Source organism: Rhodnius prolixus, unplaced genomic scaffold, assembly GCF_049639745.1.
Source record: "Rhodnius prolixus isolate KJV_2025 unplaced genomic scaffold, Rpr scaffold_26, whole genome shotgun sequence".
NCBI lineage: Eukaryota > Metazoa > Arthropoda > Insecta > Hemiptera > Reduviidae > Rhodnius > Rhodnius prolixus.
This window is the reverse complement of record NW_027411596.1, coordinates 1,250,747-1,261,213: the sequence shown is the minus strand read 5'-3', so window position 1 is coordinate 1,261,213 and position 10,467 is coordinate 1,250,747. Positions and strand designations below refer to the sequence as shown.

Here is a 10,467-nt window from a genome sequence, read left to right as displayed (position 1 = left end):
GGCTTTTGTCGAGAAGCAAATGAAGATAGCGAGGTAGCATTGGAGGACCTAGGCGGACCGAAGCGACGCAATATTTACGTTGAAGGGGCCTGCGTAGTCAATACCAGTAGTCGTGAAGGGTGGTGTGGCGCTGGCTCTTCCTTCTGGCAGTTGTCCCATGGGCGGGTTAAAGGGTGTAGGCTTGATACTGAAACACTTGTTACAGGCTGACAATTGACGGCGAACTACATTTTTACCATTGACAATCCAATATCGACTACGCAGAAATGCGTGAGTGGCAGTGGGACCTACATGGAGGTTGGATGTGTGGGCATCTTATATGACTAGGGCTGTGAGGGGGTGTTGCGAGGGCAACAAGGCAGGATGTTTACTAGACTCAGGGATATTGGCTAGTCTCAATCTTCCTCCAACGCGCAACACTCCGTCAACATGGACGAATAGGCCTAAAGTTTTGACCAGGCGTAATTTAGGTCTGGAGGATTGGGCATCTTGAATTTCTTTTAAAAATGAATGTCGCTGAGCTCGAATAATCAGGGCACGCCAGGCTTCACCTCGATCTTTGACCTTTAATGGACCTGACATTTGATGGGCTGAATTTCTGGCATTATGGGCGAATCTTAGGCACCAGGCTACTACATTTATAAGTGTATGCAAAGTGGAAAACTTGGACTCTAACTCCTCGGGGCAGGAGGCGGCGGACGATACATTAAGAGCCTGGGAGCGAATTTCTGCTCCTACCATCGGGTCAGACAAATCTGCACTTACTTGACTCTGGATTTAATTTTAGCCAGGGAGGGCCTTCCCACCATAAATGGTGGTTTACTAATTCCTGTGGGCGTAACCCACGTGAGGCACAGTCAGCAGGGTTCTGTGAGGATGAGACGTGAAACCATTGGGAAGCGAGAACCTTTTCTAATATGGCAGCCACTCTGTTGCCGACGAATACCTTCCAATGCGGAGGTGGAGTAGCTGTTATCCATGCCAGAGCTATGGTGGAATCTGAAAAAGCTAAAATGTATCTGAGGGAAAAGGGGGCTGACTTTGTGGAGAGTGAGGACCAGGAGATGAGAGGCGCAAAGCTCCAGACGTGGGAGTGTAACAGGTTTCATTGGAGCCATTCTGGCTTTGGACATGACCAAGCTAATAACTGGTTCTTCAGATAATGCCACAAGATACACTACCGCCGCGTACGCCCGTTCTGATGCGTCAGCAAAACCGTTTAAATATAACTTAGGAGTAGACGAAGACAAGAATCTAGGGATACGGATATTTGAAAGTTCCGGAAGGGTGACAGCAAACTGAGACCACTCCTGGATAATGGATGCAGGCAAAGGGTCATCCCAGTTAAAGGAGGCTTGACAAACAACCCGAAATATTGCACGAGCAAAAACTGTTATCGGGATTAACCATCCCAACGGATCAAAGACCTTGGCAATCTGACTAGCTGGCTGTCTTTTTGTTTGAATATTGGGGACTGAACGAATCAAAAAATGAAAATAGTCTTGTAAGGGATTCCAACAGAGGCCATGAATTTTTAATTGCGACTCCTCGTCGTTTTCTAGACATACAGAGGACATGGCTGGGAGAAGATGGTCAGGGGGTATTTTATCTAATAGTCGAGAATGATTAGATGCCCATTTTCTGAGCTCGATTTGAGCTTGACTTAGTAATCTTGTGAGTTGATCTCTCGATTTCAGGGCCGCTTCTAGAGTGGGACCTCCTCCGGAAATGTCATCGACATAAGTCCGATCCTTGAGAATCTCTGCTGCTTGAGGAAAGGAGTTCTGCGAAGTGAGGGCTAACTCTTGTAGCACGCGACATGCTAGATAGGGCGCTGACGTGGTTCCATAAGTGACAGTACACAGTCTGTACTCCTGAACCGGTTGGCTGGTATCGAAGCGCCAAAGGATACGTAATAGGTCTCTATCTTCAGGGAGGTGCAATATCTGGCGAAACATTTGACGAATATCGGCTGTAAATACCCACCCGTCAACTCTGAATCTGGTAACAACCTTCCAGATGTCAAGCTGTAATCTAGGTCCAGGGAGTAAGAGTTCATTGAGTGAGATGCCTGAGGAGGACTTTTGGGATGCGTTAAAGACCACTCTAATTTTTTCCGGGGGATCATCTGGACGGTGCACTGCGTGATGGGGAATATAATAAGCAATTTGACCTGACTTAAGAGGAGGTGCCAGCTCCATGTGTTCGGACTCTAAATAGTCTCGCATAAACTGGACGAGGGAGTACGGAGATGTGGGGACTTCGCATAACGAGACTCAGTTTGGAGAAGGCGCCTTAGCGCGATTTTTCTAGTTTCTCCTAGACAGCAAGGACTGGTTTTAAGTGGCAAAGCCACAGAGAAACGACCATTGGGGAACCGAAAACATGACTTAGAGAAACATGACTTCTGCCTTTAACTCCTCTGGGGTAAGAGGTGAGACCTCAGACACTTCCCCTAGGGCAAACATCCTCTCCATGAGACGGGATAAGACCTGGTCAGGAGGGTGCTGAATTGGTTGGGAGACTTTACCAGAGCTGAGGCGTAGTACTGTGGGTTGAATAGAGATATCTGACACAGGATTAACGGAAGAGGAATCAACGAGCAGCGTTGAGCTGTCAGAGGGGTTGACTTCCGCAGAAATTATGGTAGGAGGAAAAGGTTCAAAAACGGTGGTAGTAAGTCTTTGCAGCGGGCGCCGCGTTCCAGTTAAACGTTGTGGTTTAGGTGGAGGAAGTTGAATAGCGAATATGGGACTAGCAGATTGCTGAGGAATGGCTTCCTCTTGGGAAGTTGTCCAAATTTGAGACAGGCTAGAGGAAACTGACTGTTCTGACTCCGTGTCGAGCTCAGGGTTGTGACAAAGGCAAAAGGCAATTGGCTCAGACTCAGACTTGCAAGGAAGGGCTCCAGTCGAAGGCTTATTTTATGGGAGAGCTGGGTCAGTGATTACCTTGGGGGCTGTCACCTGACCATACTTATGCTTGAGCAAAATTTTATAATAGGTCCGGTAAAGTTTGGAGTTGGACATGTGATTTTGGACAGAAGGATCAAAGCGAACCCTTTTAACAGGAAATTTTTTCAAGGGACCAGACATGATCCAACCAAGGGTTGTCAGTCGGGCGTAGGGGGAACCATTTTGTGAGCGAATTATCTGACTGAGATCGATGGCATCAAAGACCGAGTCTGAAAATACTACATCTACTGGACTTGGTTCAATGAAGGTCGGGTCGGCTAAGTATTTGTCTGCTAGGTGTTCCCAATCACTGACGGGAAAATACGAGGATGGGGCATCCGGAACAGTCTTGGTGACTACACGAAAGGGAACTTTGAGTTGGGAAAAGGGTGGACATTGTTTTAAATTAGTTGACACAACACCCACGACTTGGGTGGCAATACTTCCTCCTATTCCTCGGATAGCACCTGACATGGGAGAATAACTCAGTTTACATTCTTTGACGAAGGTTACTGACATTAAATTAATCTCACTACCTGAATCCAACAGGCACGAGCACGATACCACTGGCCATCTCCTCCAAGAAGATACACCATGGCAGTGGGGGAAACTGACATGTCGGATGGGAAGGACTTGACTATTGATTTTCGGGGGGCCTTCGTCACATGACATAGACGACAGTGTCTGCGACGGCAGAAGGCAACACTGGACAACGGAGGTGAATCGTGCCTGCCAAAAACCTATAATTCTGACTGTGGGGTTGGTGCTGGGTGTCGGCCAAAATAGGACAGGGGATATGCTCCCCGAGGATGATGACGTAGGTCGGGACTCAGAGTCCTTGGCTGACTGGGGGGGCTCAAACGAACTGGGGGGAAGGAGTGAACATCTGGGAAAAGGAGGTGGAGATCTGGGTTGAGTGGATGTCCGGGCTTCTTTGAAGGAGGAATTAGGTTTTGGAGGCGGACATATCCTTAAGGACATTAGGGAAGGAAGGTGGGAGACACTCCGTGCTTCTTGACATACGCTGGAAGACTGTGGAGGGGGGTGCAGGGTGGTGTGGTGCTTGCCATGACATTTGCCACATCCCACCTGACAAGGACAGCGGGATACTGGATGATATTTAGAAAGGCAATTAACACACAGGGCACGGGAAGTGGAGGGGGTCGGCCGCTGGACTGGAGGAGGTGATGCAGAGGGTGAAGACATTCTCGGGGTACGTGGAACAAACCGGACCGATTTGGGAGTATAAGGTTTAAACTGACTCGGCGAGGGAACTCCTAACGCTTTAGATTCTTGGGCAGGAGTGGTGAGACCAGGTTGATGGGAAGAAGGAGTAAGGGTATGCCGGGGGCAAGACTGACTAGTAAGGGGCGACGACTTTTGAAGGGCCAGTTTAGGAGAGAACCTGTCCTCCTTGTCCTTCAGGAAGTCCAGTACCTGGGCACTGTTGGGTAATTGATCGAAAGACTTTAGACACTTCTTTCTGAATTCCTCCTGAAGGCCAGAAGACAGACTAGACAAGGTAATATGGCACAACAGAAAGTCCAAGGGCTCCGGGATGTGACAGTGTTCCAGCAGAACCTGTCTGCCAGACAGCCAGGCTATGGATTCCTCTATGCTAGAGTCCGGGGCCGGAAATTGAAGGAATGCCTCCAGCATTGCACTGGCAATGCGTAGCCTCCCCTCATACCGGGCGTCCAATGTCTCCCAGGCATAAAGGTATCCCGCTTCTGTCAAAGTGGCGTTCTGAATTATTGACAAGGGGGCTAGATTGTTCCAGGGGTTTAGTGACCGTAGCTTGTAACGGTCCACCGCTGTGTAAAAGCCCGCTAAGAGAGAGGCCGCAGTTGGGGTGGTGGCAGTATGTGTTTTCCTCAGCCAGTGTCCAGCCGGTGGGCGTGACACAGACGGAGTGGGGCAGTCGCAGTTAAAAGGAGGCAGACACAGCTGGAGAAGTGAGTTATTAGAGTTTTTAGTGAAGTTTTCGAGTGAATTTTTAGTGAGTCTTTGCAGTCAGTCTTGGAAGTTAGTTTTGAGTTAGTCTTTGAGAGACAGTTTGGAGAGACACTTTGGAAGCGACAGATTTGAGAGAGTCAGTGTTGCGGAGTGCTTCAAAGTTAGCTAGTTGGGCAGGTAGTCAGTTAGTGAGTAGTGCTTTAATAGTGCGGTTATTACTTACAAATTTAGCGAGTCTTGTTATTTATCAAACCCATACATATATTATTTAAATTAACTGTATTTAGATTTTCCATGAGATGCCACTCGTACAGGTCCAAACAAATCCGAATGAATGATTTCTAAAACATCCACTTCTTTATTTGAATATTTAGGAAATATTGAGCGAGTCATTTTTCCTTGAAGAAAAATTTCACACTCTGATGAGTTATTTGTAATTTTAAGATCAATGCCCCTGATTACACATTTCTTGCAGGCTTCGTTTAGGTCTCTAAAATTAATATGCCCCAAACGACAATGCCACAACATCAGTTTATTATTCGAATCTTCACGAACGGAGTTACACGCAGATTCCACACTTTCATCCACGAAGTATAAATCACCCACGCGTTTAGCCTTTATTTTAACTTGATTTTTATCCATGATCAGTGCACAGTCCTTCTTGAATAGAACTTCTAAATTGTTATCCGTAATCTTGGCCCCAGATAATAAATTCGTACGCAGATCTGGCAAATGTAAAGCATTTTTCAGCACTACGTTTCTCTCTTTACTTGAACTTCCGGTTACAAACCTAACAGTTCCTTTCGCGGTAACATCGGTTGAGGAATCATTCGCAAGATTAATTTTATTTGGCCGGTTTCCGCACAAACGCGTGAATTTATCAATTTTATTACACAAGTGTGAAGTAGCACCACTATCTAAGCACCACTTAGCCTTTTCTTCTGGTGAATGAAGTGCCTCCGATAAGAATAAATCCACATCTTTTGCATCTTCAGCTTTCCTAGTAAACTGTTTAAATTTACTATGGCATTCGTTAGCCTTATGGACGAATTTCTTACATCGGTAACATTGAAAATGAAATCTTTCAAAACTATTATGTTTAATTTCACCTGATTTGGCTTTATTGTTGAATTTGTTTTGTTTCTGTGCATACATGGCATTTGATTCTGATTGTTTGTTACCTGCGATTCTGGCATCCGATTCTTCTATAATCTTGATGCGTAACGCCTCCGGTGTTGGCAATGTATCTCGCGATTCAATCGCACATCGAAAGTTTTCGAAACTATTGGGAAGACTATAAAGCAACATAATTGTCAGAAGATCTGCATTTATTGTGACTTCCATCTCTCCAAGTTTATCGACCACGTCAAAAAACTTATTCAGGTGTTCCCTTATCGTTTCGCCTTCGCTCATCCGGTGTAGCGTAAGCTGCTTCAACAGCGTGGCTTTCCTTGCAGGTCCCTTTGACTGGTAAATTTCTTTAAGCTTACACCATACATCGTGAGATGTATCGCAACTCTTTATTTGCTTAAGTTCTGATTTGCAGATTGAAAGAATAATGCTCGCTTTCGCCTTGTAGTCGTTTGTTATCCAATTGTTTAATTTTTCTTCAGAAGTGGGATCTCCTTTTATGGACAGGGGTTTCTTAATTTCCCCGCTGACGTATCCCCATTCATAATTTTTGATTAACAGAGCTTGCATCTGAAGTACCCACGAATATAATTATCTTTAGACAATCCTTCGATACGTGAAATATTCATGATACTCATTTTCGTTTATTTTTATTATAAAATAGAAAAAACACAAAAACAAAGTTCACTTTAAATTAACGCGACAATCACAGTTACACGATTGGGCAATACCGCTCTGGGCCAATAACCTGTTAGGGTTAAAGGGGGAAAGTAAGAATACTGAATATATATAAACAACAACACAATAATAAGAGTTATATTGCAATCATAATTAAAGTAAACACATTTTACAAATTAAATTTTATCTTAAGGGCATGAACATTAGTGATGGGCTATTAGAGCGGACTCGTTCCAGTGGAACGAGTCCGATGGTGGAACGAGTTGATTCAAATCCCTATTTTTAAAAAAAGTGATTCCGCCCCGCCCCAAAAAATTGAGGCAAATTAAAATGAAAATAATTAATACTGTAGTCGTTTACACTAAAATAAAACTGACTTGAGGCTACTATGTAGAAGTTCACTGACAGATTCCAACTTGTAAGAGGAATCCACACCAAAATACAAAACCTGGCGAGCTTAAATACTGATGCTTGAAGAATAAAATAAGTTCCAAGATTTTTTTAGAATATCAATTCTAAAATAATATTCATTTTATTATTTTGTTAATTTCTAAACAAAAGTAGGGGTCGATTTAAGACAGGGAGTCGAAGGAAAAATAATTTCGTTCCCAACATTGCGAACCTTGCAAAGAAACACCAGGCACACCCATCTCATTAATTAAAAAGCAATGCTGTAGTTGCTTTACATATTATTTAATATATTTTATTTTACATAAAGAAAATTCTGTGTGCTTAATCTTTAACTTAGCGGCTGGACGCTCTTTCTCTTATCTTCATTGGCGAAAGTTAAATCGTGTACATGTCATGACGACGATCAAAGTAATACTGAGCTAAAAAATGGTATTACCTAACTGGTTTACTTACTGCTGTATCCCTCCCACTCTATCACCTATTTCACAAACATTCGTCGATTGGAAATAGGTTGTAGTTTAATATTCGTTTTATTTGAAAACAAAAAACATTATAACGGTTTCTCAAGATGTTTTTAATTTTTAAAAATTTGTTTTTGTTCATTACTCTTGTAAAATACGAAGAATTTCAAATAAAATATAATATACAAACACAGAATGATCTAGAGTGCAGGTGGAGTCAGTCGTCGTTACCATGGTAATGGAACCGTTTAACGACTCCGGCCCAACACCAGCAATTTCATTGGTTAAATACACTTGAATTGGTGGAGTTAAATCCGGAGAGATTTAAATCCTTTTGAAACCGGACTCGTTCCATTTTTTCGTTCACTGAATCTAGCCAATAGAAAATGCTGGAGCTGGAACCGGAGTTGTTAAACGGTTCCATTACCATGGCAACGACGACTGATTCCACCTGCATTCTACATCATTTGTGTTAGTATATTATATTTTTTTTGAAATTCTTCGTATTTTATAAGAATAATGAGTTTTGGTATGAACTTTTAACGAGGTAACATCGTCTCCGTATTTTTGTCTGTTTTATCAGGGTTGTTGGCGGCGTAACGTTTTGAAAATTTGCTTACAGTGACTTTTTGTACTGCTGAACATTTTGGTGAATTTTCAAGTATTTTCATCGAGCAGTTTTCCTGTAGTTATTAACGAAATTTTTCATTAAATTAATAAAATTTGCCAGCAGTTCGTTAGTTGAGTGTGGTGGGGATAGCTGACTCAGGTGGAGACATCTATTGTTCTATTGTGGATCAAGATCAGGTAAATAATAAACAGTTCAAATAAACAAAACTGCTACACTATGTCTGCAGCAAATGAAAGTGGGGATATGCCCGCTAGTGAGATACTGGTTAAGAGTGGGGGCACCGATGCACTTAGTTGTATACTTCAGCGAATAAATTCCATTCATGAAGATTTAAAAAAAGATATCTCTGATCTAAGGGCTGAAAACAAAGAAATAAATAAAACTTTAAATAATTTTAAAGATGAAATTAAACTGAACATCACTACTGTTACGAATGATTTGAGTAAGTTAAAAAATAAAATGATAGCAGCAAATCAAGAAAACCTCTATTTAAAGGAGTGCATAAACAACTTGCAAGCTACCTTAAATGAAAATACACAGGTACTGAAATTTAATAAAATCAAAATTACAAATGTTCCTACTAATATTAACTTAGATATTCTTACAGTAGTTAAGAAAATCTCGTTAGTCATAAGATACGAGCTTCTGGAAAACAGTTTGGAGGAATGTTATCGTATTAAAGCATTGAATTCCAATAATTCTCCAATTATATTTAAGTTTGTTAAAAACTGCGATAAACTTCAGTTTTTGGATTGCTATAGAAAGTATATAAGAAATAGCAACTCACATTAAATTCTGTTCTGAATGCTTCTGATGACGCCAATTTGAATACTCAACTTTATATTTCTTAGCATATGAGTCCTCAGACCTACAAACTGTTTAAACAGGCGAAAAATCTGAAAAATGTGGGGAAAGTCAAGTTTGTTTGGTTTAGAAATAATAAAATTTTAGTAAGAAAAGTGGAAGGTGTACCTGCAGCCGTAATCAGATCAGAATTAGATATTCAGCATTTGTTTGGACAATTTGCAGCTACCCCATTATCTGATGAGACAGAAATTGATGGTCCGGAAACAGACAGATCTGATTCTTCAAGGTCTGGTGCCACCAGAAAAAGGAAAACAAAGAAATCCCCTACTGGTTCAATAAAACCTTTTTTAAAGAAGAAATGAAAAAACCTAAAGGTAAAACTTGTAACTCCATAAATGTAATTGCACATAATGAACTGAAGATTCCATATTTACATGAAAAGAAGTCTATGCAAGAAAACTTCTGTTCGGTTGCTTTTTGGAACATCCAAGGTTTCTCCAACTTCAAACTCAGTGTTCCTGAACTTTCTCAAGATACCATTTACTGCTTATCTGAAACCTGGGTAGCCTCAGATACCTTCAAGCTGCCAGCGTACATGTCTGATATTTCTATGGTCTCATCGCCGGCTGTTAAACAGAAGAGTAAAGGAAGGGCAAGTGGTGGCCTGGCCATCATTTTCAGTAACAGTTTATATAAAATAAATGTCATTGAGAAGTGTGAGTACTGGATGTTTGTAAAAGTAATACTAACAGAGACTAATTATGTGTTTATTATTGGTCTTTTTTATTTTAAACCTTCCCTTGACCTAGATTATATCCTAGATATTCTTAATGATTCCCTTAATAGCCTGCAATCTAAATTTGGTAATAATCTGATACTCCTGGGAGGAGATTTTAACTGCAGGATGGGCCTTTTGAACCAATTTGATGTAGAAGTACTTTATAACACATATCTTGGTGGTAGTCGCAGTAGTCAGGATGATGTGGTTAACACTAGAGGTCAACTATTAGTTGATCTATTGGAGAGCAATAATTTTCTCTTACTTAATGGCAGATCACCAAGTGATACTGCTGGAAATTTTACCAGTATAAATTATAATGGTCAAAGTGTTGTGGACCTGCTTTGGTGTAACCTGAATTTTGCTCATCATATTAATGATTTTTGTGTCACATCTCACATATCACAATCAGATCACTTTCCTATAACTACCATTCTTAATTATAACACTAAAAAACTTGATACTAATAATTCTAACAGCTTAATATTTAAAGATTTTCTTTTATGGGACCCTTTTAAAAGTTTACTATTCGCAGAAACCCTGAAATGTTCCCCTAAAGTGGGCAACATTAATAGTGATAATATAAATGACTTATATACTAACTTTGTTTCCGCTTTATATGATACTGCTGATTCGTTAAAACTTACTTTCCAAAAGAAG

The 10,467-nt window shown here is 41.3% G+C and overlaps 2 protein-coding genes across 2 annotated transcripts; both read right to left on the bottom strand.

Annotated features, from left to right (window-relative positions):
* Nucleotides 1-315: 315 nt before the first annotated feature.
* LOC141452017 (uncharacterized) lies at nt 316-741 on the bottom strand. The gene has a single exon (XM_074123839.1). The coding sequence runs from the start codon at nt 739-741 to the stop codon at nt 316-318; it is 426 nt and encodes a 141-aa protein (XP_073979940.1).
* Nucleotides 742-857: 116 nt separating this feature from the next.
* LOC141452016 (uncharacterized) lies at nt 858-2,201 on the bottom strand. The gene has a single exon (XM_074123838.1). It carries the CDS (start codon nt 2,199-2,201, stop codon nt 858-860), a length of 1,344 nt encoding a protein of 447 aa, XP_073979939.1.
* Between the last annotated feature and the right edge of the window lie 8,266 nt (nt 2,202-10,467).

Excerpts from the sequence above, each read along its gene's own strand:
- LOC141452017 (XM_074123839.1), bottom strand. The coding sequence starts at position 741 with ATGGTAGGAGCAGAAATTCGCTCCCAGGCTCTTAATGTATCGTCCGCC.
- LOC141452016 (XM_074123838.1), bottom strand. The coding sequence starts at position 2,201 with ATGGAGCTGGCACCTCCTCTTAAGTCAGGTCAAATTGCTTATTATATT.